Genomic DNA, 13,904 nt, shown 5'->3' with positions numbered 1-13,904 from the left:
GTTATCTAGTTAGCAAGAAGGACTTCTTAAATAGTTTCAGTCGAAGTGAAACCGTTCTTGCACGCCTCATTCCGACTGATATGAGATCGGCGGATATTGGGCCATACATTTCATGCTTGGGCTCGAAGGTCTAATTAAAACGCTAATTGACGCTAATGAGGGCCGTTCTTGAACCTCTTCAGTCTACAGTAATACATTTTTATGATACATATTTTGAACAAGACGCCTTTGAGTCCACCTCGGGAAACAAAAGAAACAACACTGCATTAGACAATCACCATTTATACCCTGGATAGGTCAAACCTTTTGTGCGCGAGAGTCTAATTAAAAGTCTGTGGGCTCTCAATCTAAGAGGATTCTGTCTGCAGCGGGATTTGGAAGTCAGCTTTTTTGTGGTCAGCCCAAGAAAGGTCATGGCTGATGGCGAGGCCTAAAAGTCCAAGAGACTGAACCTCTTCCAATGGATGGCCAAGGAAATAGACAGGTGGGAAATAGACAAGGTGGGTTGGTTTGATTATCCTTCAGAGCGATCGGGTGAGACTGTGAGATTTTTCAGAATTGAAGGACCTGTTCCATTTATCAAACCAGAGTCTAATCATTTAAACATCCGCAGCGAGGAGATGCAGCTGCTGTGTCTGCCTAGCAGAGGGGTTGAGTACTATCAGACATATTGTGTAATCACCTGTAAAAGGGACAGAGGTTGCCAGAGCATCGGAGAGGTCATTAATATAGATGAGGAACAAACCTGGGCCCAACAATGCCTTGGAGAACTGCAATATCCGCTGAGAGAGGGGAACAGAGGGCTCCATTTGCTCATAAGCTTGTGTTTACAATGGTAATGTGCATTAGCTTCATGAATACCACATGATTTGTTTGTTCCGAGTATAATACAGAATTTAGCTCCATCATATAATTGTGGATCTCACTAAAATTGTCTATTACGATGTCATCAAATGTGTATGCAAACAAGGTAGAGCTCTAAAGAAGTCCACAGATACCTGGTGTTCCACAGCACTTAAATGTGCGGATGTACTTGATCATAGACGTGAGTCCCTTGAAGATGATCCCAGGTCAGGACAAACAGTAGATGCCATTGACTCAGTGTTGAGGCCTCCAATATATCCACAAAAGTTAAAATTTCTCAATGAAATGTTTTCACCATCCTCCACAAATACTTGGGCATACTCAAGGTCTCAGCAAGATATAGACCCGCAGAATCTCGTCACTTGGTGCTGCCGATTGCAAAGAGGAGGTGAGCTAAGGACACTTTGCGATGTTTAACGTCTGCCAACGAATCCTGGAAGATGGGACGTCTGGTTAACGTCCATCCAAGAAAGGGCACACACATTGATGAATCACACAGGGACGACAGTTTATAGCTGGATGGAGATTCTAACCCAGGATAGACAGCTAAGATGTGAGTGTGACCTTAGAGGTGAGTGTGAGCTTAGAGGTGAGTGTGAGCTTAGAGGTGAGTGTGAGCTTAGAGGTGAGTGCGGACCTCTAGACCATCCAGTCAGCCATGTCTACCATAATACAAAACCAAGATTTCCACCTTTTCTTATAACTTTTCTACTTTTACTTATTTTCCTTTACTTATTTTCCTTTTACTCCCCCATTACTTTGCTATTCTTCCCTTTTACACCTTTTCAGTACAGAGATGCGCAGCTCTACATCATGGGTGACCCAGAAGGCACAAGAGATGGTTCAACGCACCCGACAGCACCGGGTTGGAGAACAGGACTGGGATCCTGATTCCGCAGGGACTTGTGCACTCGACACACAGGCATGGCAAGGCCCTGAAACCTGTCACCATACTCAAAGCTCACCTCCAGAGCCACCAATTAACCTGTTTGCACATTTTCTTACATTTACTGATGTGCTTTCTTGTTCATACATCATACATCTTTTCATACATCATACAATCCATTTTATACATGTTGAAACTATCCCTCATCTCCAGCCCTCATTCCACCAATTAAAACCTCATCAAATCCCTGCCACCTGTCTCACTCATCACCCCGTCAGGTGGAAACGTGCAACAGGATTCCACGTGGTTACTACGAGGCTGAAAATTCACACCTCTTAGATTCACATCGCCGTGCTGCCTCACTCACACGACTTGTACCTGACAACCAGGTAAGGACAGTCTGTTGTTTTGTATTCTTATGAGGCAATGAAAACTAGAACGCCACTCAGTAGAGCGCATACTCCTGCCGTAGGTCGTTGGAATAGTACGATTTCACAAAAGTTTGAGGGAGTAGTTCAGTGACGACACAAGACAAGACAGACACTGCACAGATATATATTTAGAATATATAGAAGATAATGTTTAAAAACAACAAGGCAATTTCACTTACATTTTCGGATTCAGCGTTCAATTCGATATAAGTGAGTGTATTTTGAGGCATGTGTGACTTCAAATAAAACTGTAAGCCAGAAAAACGTTCGTTTCATTCCTTCGGGATACAACATGTAAAACTGGCCCAAACGTGAAAACAAAACTCGCTCATTTTAAGTCGTACAAGCTAATGCGACCACTCATTCTTCTGGGAATAATCCCGTGCACATGCTGGTCACACTTATAACTCACCTAAGTCTTTATAAGTTCATCAAATACTGACACCGCGATTGATATTCGCTGAGGTAAATGTTGATATCTCTTCTGAGGTGAAAAAACCCCCCCCAAAAAAACAGTTTTAAAGCATTATACGTATCAAACGATACATTTTATGAAACAGGGAAACCGAATACACACTTTGGTGGTTTTAAAATGACAGAATATGTCTTTATTAGAAAAAAAATAAAAAATGAACATTGAAGACGACGCTGCAAAAAAAATACACCGCTCTAACGCATAACTACGAGTTTAAACTACATTTACAGCAAATATGAAAACTATTTTCATATCACAATGTTAAATATAGAATATATAGAAGATAATGTTTAAAAAAAAGAGCCCTATCTTCCAATGGTAAAAAAAATCCTTCAAAAAGTTCCTGGATCCGGAATAAAATCCTGAGCTTCACCAAAAACTAATCAATTCTTCCTTATCCCAAGGGCAATCATCCCACCAACTTTCATCCAAATCCGTTCAGAACGTTTCCAGATATCTTGTTCACAAACACACGAACACACACACGCGCACACACACACACACACACACACACACACACACACACACACACACACACACACACACACACACACACACACACACACACACACACACACACACGGACACGATCGAATGCATTACTCCCTGGCGGGAGTAATAAGTTACACAAGCCAAACCAACGTTGTGACGCAGGTTGGAATTTTAGCTCAATGAGTATTTTTATCTCAGGTTTTTTTTTATTATCAGTAATTACAAATATAAAACAAACACATTCACCTGATACTTCACCCATCAATGTGTTTAGTGCTAAATGTTCTCATCTACAGTTAAAAGGTCACAAAGTGAACCCACTCTCCATCCATAAATGGCAGCTTCGTGGAGAAACCTTGTATGCAATAATGTTATATGCACGGTATGTATGTACTTGCTGCTCTGTACAGTGATATTGCTGCCAGGTACTATCAGTGCACAAACCACAGGTAAATAGTAGTTAATTGTGTAATTATTTTACCCACTGCAGTGTACGACACAATGATTAGTACACAATAGTGTGAAAAGGCAGTGTCACCTGAGCTACGTACTGAGAGGATAGCCAAGAGGTATGCACAATATCCTCTGAGCTGGGTTCCAATCCTGACTTAACTATAAACTGTCATCTTAGTGTTTTGCGGGTGTCCATGTGTATGCCGTCCCTCGGGTGGACGTTAAACTGGGTGCGTCTTGTCTGCCAGCATTAGTTGGTGGACGTTAAAATCTCACGGTGTCCTACGCAAACACCAGGTGAGCCGTCACCGACTCTGTTGCTAAATTTTAAATTGCTGCTCTAACCGATGAGGTGCCTCAGCGATACTGATACCAACCCGCACTACAAACAAAGACAACGAATGAGTCAGGCCTCCAGCGAGAGTTTGTCTTGTACTCTTCGGAAACATTGTCTCTGCACTTTTCCTACCTAATCATCTTCCGGCCCTTAAGCTCTTAAGTTCCCTCCTTTTCTTCATGCATACAACAAACACCAGAGCCTTGTGCTGGGTGCTCATATTCTCTCCCACAACTGCCTTACAATCCCTGATCCTCCACAACTGTCGCTTCCTCACTAACAACAAATCTAGTTCCGTTCTATGCTTTCCACTCCTATAAGTAAATTTGTGGCTGTCCCGCTTCTGAAAGAAGGAACCAGCTTTCGCCACCCCATTGCTTACCAACAGCTCCACCAGCTCTCGACCCTCTCTAGTTCTCATTCCCCAAATAAATTCACCAATGCATTCCTCTTCACTCAGTTTCGCTACTCCCACCTGTGCATTGAAGTCCCCCGTAACACACAGCATCACCTCTTCCTCTTCAGAGCACCCCTGAACCTGCACTTCTCCACGTCGGTGCTTTCCGTTTGTGGCCCATGCATAACACACACTATTTGCCTCCCTATCACCAACCATGCCATAACTAAACAGACATGAAACATACATGTCTGTCCAGAGTCAGAGGGAAGTGAAATGCTGCACTGAGTTTGGAATCTCGAATGAGATTCTTTTAGGTGCAAATACATTCTAGAAATGAATGTGTGACCTCGCTCCGATATCGTTGTACATTCCAGGTGGTTTGATAATAATATTCACATGTCCACTTTGTCCTTTCAATAGTAAAAGTGATCTTCATATTCTGTCTCAACTTTTTAAATCGTAAAATAATGAAGTTCATTTGATTGCAATATTCATAATTATGATTATAAGGATGATTATGGTAATAGCTAATTATACACACAAACCAGTATATCATACTGATTATTACATAAACAAACCAGTATATCACACTGATTATTATATAAACAAACCAGTATATCATACTGATTATTATATAAACAAACCAGTGTATCATACTGATTATTATATAAACAAACCAGTATATCATACTTATTGTCATACTAAAATACGCCATTTGTGTCTGTGCGTCTGTCTGATTTATTTTTGACGCCAATACATTCCGTCGTTACTTTTCCAATCTCAACGAAACTTGACAGGATGACCAATGGTTACACAATGAAGGTTGTAGCGCATTCATTTGCCCACCTCCCCAAGGGAGTTTTCTCCCCCAAGCGGGTTCTCCCCACTATTGCCGTCAATGGGTTGCGCGTTGAGGTGTATATCCATATGAAGTTAGCTTTATCGTGGCGTTTTTCCAAAGACAATTTTAATAACAAAATTAATGATAATCACGTATTATTAATGTATTACAAAACAATATTAATACTAATAATGTCCCACTTCCCCAAGGCGTTTTTCCTGCAGTGATAACGTGTACAAATAGCCTATAGTTATAATGGCGTTTCTGTGGGAGCAACGGCTTCTACAGGAAGTAAAAATATTATAAACCACAAACACGTATGCTTAGCTTTTTAAACAGTCGCTAATGCTGTTTATAACACTAAATGAAGGTTTGGAGGAATCCCAACATCCGTGAAGGAAGGTTTACTTGCAGAACTGAGCGAAGATCTACTGTACTCTATATAACCCACAAATGTTGGGTTAATAACATGGCCCTTTCTGCCGCTACCGTGGCATTTTTCGGAGCGAACTTTCGAAACTTGCTCCTGCTGTTTGATACAAAACCGAAAGGGAGGAAGACCGGGGTGTGCTCATTTACCAAGCAGATAGCTAGCGCTTGCCAAGCCAGCCGTTCCTTAACGGTTTTGAATGGAGTGCTTGCTCAAATGCTTAAACCACTTGGCGATCTCTCCACAAGAAACTTGGTAAATGAACACACACCCAATGTTCTTGAGATCCGACCATAGATCGACTGTAATCTACAAATCCCAAAGAGGAATGACCCTTTTTTCTGCTCCCGTAGTGTGCGGGTGTACTAGTTATATAAACAAACCACCATATGTTACGGATTCGTCACTTCCGTCGTTGTGGTTTGCATCCACTGTAAGCATTTTTGGTTCCATGTACTATTATTGTTATCGTTTAAGTGAAATGGAGATAACTGTTTTCAAAAGGTAAAAAAATTAGTGTTTTAAAAGAAACCGGAAACCGGATCGGGAAAAACCGGAAGAAGAAGAGGAGGAAGAAAAAAAAAGGCGGAGCAAGTGCAGTCGGGAAGAAAAGCCGAGCTGCTTTCAGGTCTCGTGGAGACGCTGGCGAACGGGGGTCACGAGCGAACTTTAGGTTTCCTGGGAAAGGGATTCCTGTGACAGAGTGGTTGTCGCTGTGACAGATAAACCTGCGTTTCGGGTTTTGCGGTTGATTCCGAAGAGAATCGTTGGAGAGCAGGTACGCCTCCAGTATGGGCCCGCCCACCGTTTCGCCTCGCTCCCGCCATTTCGCATCGCTCCAGCCTTTACACCTCGCTCCAGCCATTTCACCGCACCCAGCCGTTAGCCTGGTTTGCGAGTGTAACGTGGATTTCGATTGGGAATTTGTGGTTCTCCGTTTGGGAGCCGCTGAATGTTCATACCCGAACGTGTGATTTCCCAGTCGCCTTTTGGGTGGACCTTTGCGCCTCTTTGGCAGCGTTGACTGTCAGCCGACTTGGATTCTAGTCTCGATTCGACATTTTTATTGCGATCACCGGAGCGTGGATTGACTTTGGCTTGTTGCCGGAACAGTGACTTTGGGAATGTTCTTTTCGCTCACTTGGAGCACAGTGAGTTATTGAATAAGAAACTGATGGTACCATCAGAGGAATAATATGGTATATTTGTGGTGCAATTGAAACATATTGTACTTTTTTTTCTTTTCTTTTTTTTGTATACATAATCGAGGCTCGTGAAAGAGCTAACATTTTTCACACAAACAAATCAAACAGACATACAGCCAAAGTATATAAAAAGGGGAGCAGTAGACAAGATGGGGAGAGAAGAGGAAGCACATAAACACAACATTTGTGAGGGACATCGGGAATGTGTGGGAGGGAGAGGGCTTGGGGGGAGGCGGCGTGGGAAGGGGGGGGGGGGAGGGGGGATGGGAGAAGTATAAACACAAGGACACCAAGGACTTCCAGGAAAGAAGTTGGTATTTCAAAAAAGAGGATTTGGGGTGATATTAGCGGGGGTAGAAAAGATCAAGGTTTTGGATGGGGGAAGAGAAGAGATGGTGGTGAACAGCTGTTTTAAAGACCTGGAGGGAAGGGTGGGATTGAAGGGAGTGGGGGAGTTTGTTCCAGAAGCGGGAGAAAAGAGGAATGAAAGAGTGAAGGTGAGCAGAGAGTCTTGATTTTGGCAGTTTAACCATAAGAGGGTTTAATCAGGTTCACGATGTTGTTTCGTTCAAAATCATGGTAGATTAGCAAACCTATACATTTTTGGAAACGTTATTACATGGAAAATCTGAAAATCAATGTTTACATTTGCCAATTCCGACCAATTCGATTCGACCAATTCGACCAATCGACCAATTCCATTCGACCAATTCGACCATTCGACCAATCGCTTCGATCGACCATTCGACCAATTCGATCGATTCGATTCGATTCATCGAATTCGATTCGATCGACCATTCGACCAATTCGATTTGCCAATCAATTTGACCGACCTTTGCTTGTGTGGAACGGACTGTGAAAACGATGCGGACTATATTGTCGGATACGACACACAGCACGGTGATGACGAACTCTAAATGGCATATTCTGTAATCGTGTATGTTTGATGCCATTGACTGCCTGTGTATATTTTGTCATTGACTGCCTGTGTAGATGTGAAGTTATACTGACTGCATGTGTATGTATGATTTTGCTGACTGCCTGTGTATGTTTGGTGATATGAATTATTGTGACACATTTTGATGTTATTAACTGCCTGTACAAAATGATAACATGTATTTGATTATGCAACTTATCGCGAATATAAAGACAGTATTTTGCAATTCAAAACCTTTGATTCGTGTCTTACCATTCCCCATAGGACTAATTTGATACTTTCATTGGATTCCTTGTCCCTGAAAATATAGGTTTAGTATATTTTAAAAAGTTTTTAGGGTAATTAGAGGCAGAAATAGAACAAAATATGTATTTTACAGTGGCCATTTTGAAAATCCAAAATGGCCGCCATACAGGTATCTCTCCAAATGTAAACATTGATTTTTTTTTTTCCTTATGCTATAACCTTTCCAAAAATGTATAGGTTTGCTAATCTACCATGATTTTGAACGAAATATAATTTATTGACATAGTGAACCTGACTAGTTGCAGGCAGATCTTGTGCGACCTTCAGGAATATTTGGGGGACAGATCCCAGAGAGAGCTGGAGGAGCAAGGCCGGAGAGGAGTCAGTAGAAGACAGAAAGACGACCAACCTGCCTGCAGTGAGTAAGTGAAAGACCCTCGGAGGTAGCTTCATCACTGGAGATTCCAATGATTCTGAACGCTTTGGTTTCAACAGCATCAAGACGAGCTCGGTGTGAGGCAGGAGCACAAGCCCAGAGGGGAGAGCAGTATTCCATTGAGCTCTGGATGAAAGCCTTGTACGTGGTGAGGAGCTCAGGTGTGCCAAGGAAGGATCTCGCACAACGGAGGATGCCCAGTCGGCGACTGGCTTTGGAGGCCAGATTTGAAATGTGGTTTTCCCAGGAAAGATCATGGCAGATAGTGAGACCCAAAAGCTTGAGTGACAGAATATCTTGGAGAAGAATATTCAGAAAGTGGATGGGAGGGTTGTCCAGTCGGTCTTTTCGGAGAGACATCGTAAGAGTGTGAGATTTGTCAGGATTGAAAGACATGTTCCACTTGTTTGCCCAGTCAGTGATTTTGTCCAGGTCTGCAGAGAGTGAGGAGGCTGCAGACTGCCGATCTGAGGGATGAGGAATGGAGCGGCAGAGAGTGGAGTCATCAGCAAAGAGATAGAGAGGATTTTCAAGAGAGTCGGAGAGATCATTGATGAAGACCAGAAAAAGCACAGGGCCCAGAACACTGCCTTGGGGAACTCCAGCCTGAACAGGAAGAGGAGATGAGAGAACCCCATTCAGGGCCACACGTTGACTACGACTAGAGAGGAAGGCCGCCAGCCATGCGTGGAGATTTCCATGGATACCAAAGGAGGAGAGTTTGGTGAGCAGAGCGGGGTGCCAGACCGTATCGAAGGCACGTGATATGTCGAGGGAGACAGCTCTAATTTCCTGTTTGGCATTGAGGACCTCCATCCATTGTTGAGACAGAAGAAGCAGCATGTCCAGAGTAGAGTGACCTGGTCTGAAACCAAATTGATGATCAGAGATCAAGCCATTGGAGAAGAGGAAAGATTTCATATCCGAAGCAATGATGGATTCCATGACTTTGCTGATAATTTGGAGAAGGCTGATTGGTCTGTAATTGCTAGGATCTGTTTTTGCACCTTTTTGTGTAAAGCGGTGATGTTGGCTAATTTCCAAGCAGATGGCAATTGACCTTGAGCAAAAGACAAGGTGAAGAAAACAGAGAGAGGGAGTGAAAGAGTGGAAGAACAGGATTTTAGGACCCGTGGGCTGATGCCGTCAGGTCCAGTTGCAGAATCAGAGTCGAGGGTTGACAGAAACTTTTCCACCTTGTCAGGAGAAAAAGACACAGAGTCCAGGAGCAGCTGGGTACGACTGGGTATGGTGGGTACAGAGAGGGATGGGTTTGGGACACAAGATTTAGAGGCAAACACAGAGTTGAGGCATTCAGCTTTTTCACGTGCGGAGTCGGCTGTGTAGCCATTTGAAGTAAGGGAGGGGATGGAAGGGGAACAAACACCAGAAACAGATTTGACCAGACGCCACCAGGATTTGGAAGAGGGAGACAGATAAGACAGTTCGGTCTTGAGAACGGAGAGATATTGTTTCCTGGCTCTCCTGAGGGTGGACACACACTTGTTTCGGGCTTTGTGAAAGGAAACGAGATTTCCTTCCGTTGGATTTGCTTTCCAGGAGACGAAGGCAAGTTGTTTCTGGGCAACAGCCTCACCACAAGATTCCGTGTACCATGGACGGGAGGAAGGGTATGACAACTGAAGACAAGATGGGATAAATCTGTGCATGAGAGAGAGCAATTTACTTTGGAAGAATTCACAGGATGAGTTGATGTCAGAGGTGGTAGAGATGGGAGACCAGTCCAGATGATTGATGGCTGCTTGAAGACTGTGCCAGTTGGCCTGAGTGAAATGCCAGACTTGTCGACGCTGAGCAGGCTCCCTGAGAATGGTCAGAGAGATGTCCACTTTAACAAGCACATGATCAGATGATCTGATTGGAGCAGAAGAAGAGCAGCAGACATTTTCAGGGAAGTTAGTCATAACCAAGTCCAGAAGAGAAGATGCTCCGTTGACTGAGATCCGGGTCGGGAAATTGCCAGATTGTGTCAGTCCCAGTGAGTCGCAGAAGTCCTTTGCTGAGGAGCCATGGCTGGTGAGAGAGGTACCACACCCAGCCAACTGGCATGGTGACAAATGAAATCACCACATATGAGGAAGAGAGAGTTGGGATGAGTAGATAGAAGTTGGTCCATATTATCAGACAGCGAGATGTAGATGGAGTCATCACTGTTTGGTGGACGGTACAGTACACATATGAACAAGAGGTGGGAGCAAAGGGGAAGCCGTAGCCAGAGGTATTCCTGGGGGTGAGGTGGAGAGGGGGCAGTGCAGGGCGAGTGAGAAAGAGAGTTTTTGATAAAGATAGCAACCCCACCTCCAGGACGAGGCTCAGGTCTATCATACCGGAGGAGGGAGTTCCCGGGAGAGATACAAAGGAATCGGAGAAATCATGAAGGAGGAAAGTTTCTGTTGAGCAGATCACGTCTGGTTTGTCAGAAGCAACCTGTATGGAGAGATCACTTAAGTTTGAACGAAGGCCCCGGATGTTTGAGGTCCATACCGTTAATGAAGAGGAAGGGGGGGCATCGGATACAGAACAGGGGGGAGGAGGGGTAGGGTAAGATGTGGAAGAGGAGGAAGAGGTAGGGAGAGCTGTTGAAGGTGTGTCAGATATTTCAGAATAGCTCTGAGAAAGGGAAGGATGGGGCGGAGAAAAGGTTTGATGGTGATTGGGTGAGGTACAATGAGGTGTTATTTGAGGAGGGGTAGAGCAAAGCAGGAGGTTGGGGGAGATGGAGGTGAGAGTTGGAAGGGGGAAGAAGCGGGGAGGATGCTTTGAGGAGGAGGGGTGAGAGGGGGGAAATGGAGAAGAAGTGAGGGTGGGGAGATTTGAAGGGGAGGGACGAGAGGGGAGTTTATGAGGGGAGGGGTTAGGGGGGAGTTTAGGAGGGAAGGGACAAGGGGAGGGATTTTAAAGGGATGGGAGATTGGGGAGATTTGGAGGGGAGGGGTGAGGGGGGATTCTAGGAGGGGAGGGGTGAGGGGGAGTCTTGGAGGGGAGGGGTGTGGGGGGAGTTTAGGAGGGAAGGGGCAAGGGGGGAGATTTGAAAGGGATGGGTGATGGGGAGGATTTGAAGGGGAGGGGCAAGGGGGAAGATTTGAAAGGGATTGGTGATGGGGAAGATTTGGAGGGGAGGGTGATGGGGAAGTTTTGGAGGGGAGGGGTGATGGGGAAGATTTGGAGGGGAGGGGTGATGGGGAAGATTTGGAGGGGAGGGGTGAGATTGGATTTTGGAAAGTGTACGATTAATGGGAAACGAACAATTATTGCAAAATGAGTTTCTTGTGACCTTCGAGTCAAAAATACGTTTAAGGATGCTGGATGGGGGGTGGAGTGCAGGAGAGTTTAGGGAATGTAGGAAAGAGGAACTGCAAGAGATGGATTTTTTTGCGGGGATGAATAGATTTGGTGAGCAAGTCGAAAGCAACCTTTTAAAGAAGAAGAAAAAAAAGGTGTTATTATATACGAAGGAATACAGTACTTCAGGGGAAAGTTTAAACATTTTTTAATTGAGCAGTGAAAACTATCTGGGGAAATGGGGGAGAAACACGTGGTCGAAGAACGAACGAACGAATAAGAACAACGAATAAACGAATGAGAACAACGAATAAGAACAGAGAAGGAAATGTTTTTGTTTTTTTGTTTTTTTAGTTGAGATTTTAAACAAGGAAGTAGGCTATGGGGTGAAAAGACTGGTAAAAACAGAGAACGAAAGTTATTGGAGGACAAACGATGGACCGCTGAGAGAAAAACAAAGCCTCAAGGTCAGACACGGTAGCCTACAAGGCCTCAAAAGACACGACACGAATTAACACGATTTTCTGTACAGGTATGAAAGATATACACCGAGAATCTTCCTTGGGACACACTATAGGTACAAACACCATAAAATAAATACAGTTTTAACGAAAATACAAATGGGAACAATTACTTAACTTCGATTTTGATGGAGAGCGTGGACAGCTGCGAATAAACGAAATCTCACCGGCAAGACCGGAAGCGGAAGTCCAACTTGTGCTGTTATACTTGTGTGACCTCAATACAATACTTGTTTTTGGTAACAATTGGTTGGTGTGGTTTCACCATTGGTCATTGACACACATTATAACACATCTTTCTGCCGTGACTCCTTTCGGGGCTCAGAGGTACACCATGACCGGGGTTTGGGGAGGAGCACGTAACAAAAATTGGGGGGCTCGTCCGGGATTGAATTCCCTAACATTCCCAAAATTCCCAAATTTGGAATTTTCTAACAATCACAAATTTTTCTAAAATTTTGAAAAATTTTGTGTGAAGGTTAACAGGTGCTAACTAATAGTCACCATGGTGTTTGATGCAGAAAAGTTTGCGACGTCCCCTAACGAGGCACAGTTCCAGGCGTTAAAAAGATTGGAACTCATGATATTGGCCAAATATTGTAACTTGGAGGTCCGAGTTAGTATGAAGAATGCAGAGATTCAGACATTGGTGGTAGAATCTCTGGCGGGACAAGGAACATGGGAAGAGGTAGCCTTGGATTGGTTACCAGAGGAAAAAGGAAATGTGGAGCTCCGGAAAATGGAGATGCAACTGCAGAGCCAGGAAAGGTTAAAAGAGTTGGAATGGAAAGCCGAGGAAAGAGCAGAGGAAAGGAGAGCCGAAAAGGAAAGAGCAGAACAGGAACGAGAACTCGTGGAGAGAAGAGCAGAGGAAAGGAGAGCTGAAGAGGAAAGAAGAGCAGAGGAAAGAGCAGAGGAAAGGAGAGCCGAAAGGGAGTTAAAGGAACGGGACATGGATTATCAGAAGGAACTTAAACTCAAGGAGCTGGAATTACTGGGGGAACGGAGAGAAGTAGTATCCATGCCGGCTCGTTCGACAACCAGTCAGAACTCTTGGGATGTTGGAAGGCATGTGAGGTTGGTTCCACCCTTCAATGAAAAGGAGGTAGCCAAGTTTTTTTTACACTTTGAGAAGGTGGCTCAAATGTTAAAATGGCCTGTGGGGTCCTGGACTATGTTCGTGCAAAGTGTTCTGGTGGGTAAAGCTCAAGATATCTTTTCGGCTTTACCGATTGACCAATGTGCAGATTCTGTGATAGTGAAGAAAGCCATTCTCAAAGCCTATGAATTGGTCCCTGAAGCTTACCGACAAAAATTCAGGAATGCCAGGAAGACGGAGAGTGAGACCCATGTGGAGTTTGCCAGAATGAAGGAAACTATGTTTGAAAGGTGGTGTGATTCGAAGGAGATTGGGAAAGACTTCAACCTTTTACGGCAATTGATCTTGGTGGAGGAATTCAAACAGTGTGTACACGTGGACATTAAAGTACATCTGGATGAAAAAAAGGTACCGGAGTTGTATGAGGCAGCAACAGTGGCAGATGACTATGCCTTGACACACAGGATGGGGTTCCACAAACCTAACTTCCCGCCTTGAGTTAGCCAGGGGAGTTACGGTAAATCAGGATCGGAGAACAAATTTTCATG

At 44.2% G+C, this 13,904-nt stretch overlaps 1 protein-coding gene across 1 annotated transcript in view; it reads left to right on the top strand.

The window, feature by feature from the left end:
• Window positions 1–13,904, top strand: part of LOC137439185 (putative voltage-dependent N-type calcium channel subunit alpha-1B) — an 856,614-nt gene that overhangs the window by 821,705 nt on the left and 21,005 nt on the right. Inside the window, exons 44-45 of the mRNA XM_078766934.1 lie at window positions 1,654–1,786; window positions 2,029–2,139. Coding sequence (XP_078623060.1) covers window positions 1,654–1,786; window positions 2,029–2,139 — 244 coding nt within the window. The remainder of the gene's footprint in view (window positions 1–1,653; window positions 1,787–2,028; window positions 2,140–13,904) is intronic.

The sequence above is a fragment of the Myxine glutinosa genome, chromosome 13 (assembly GCF_964187855.1).
Source record: "Myxine glutinosa chromosome 13, kmMyxGlut1.1, whole genome shotgun sequence".
NCBI classification, from domain to species: Eukaryota; Metazoa; Chordata; class Myxini; order Myxiniformes; family Myxinidae; genus Myxine; species Myxine glutinosa.
This window is presented reverse-complemented; position numbering and strand designations above follow the sequence as displayed.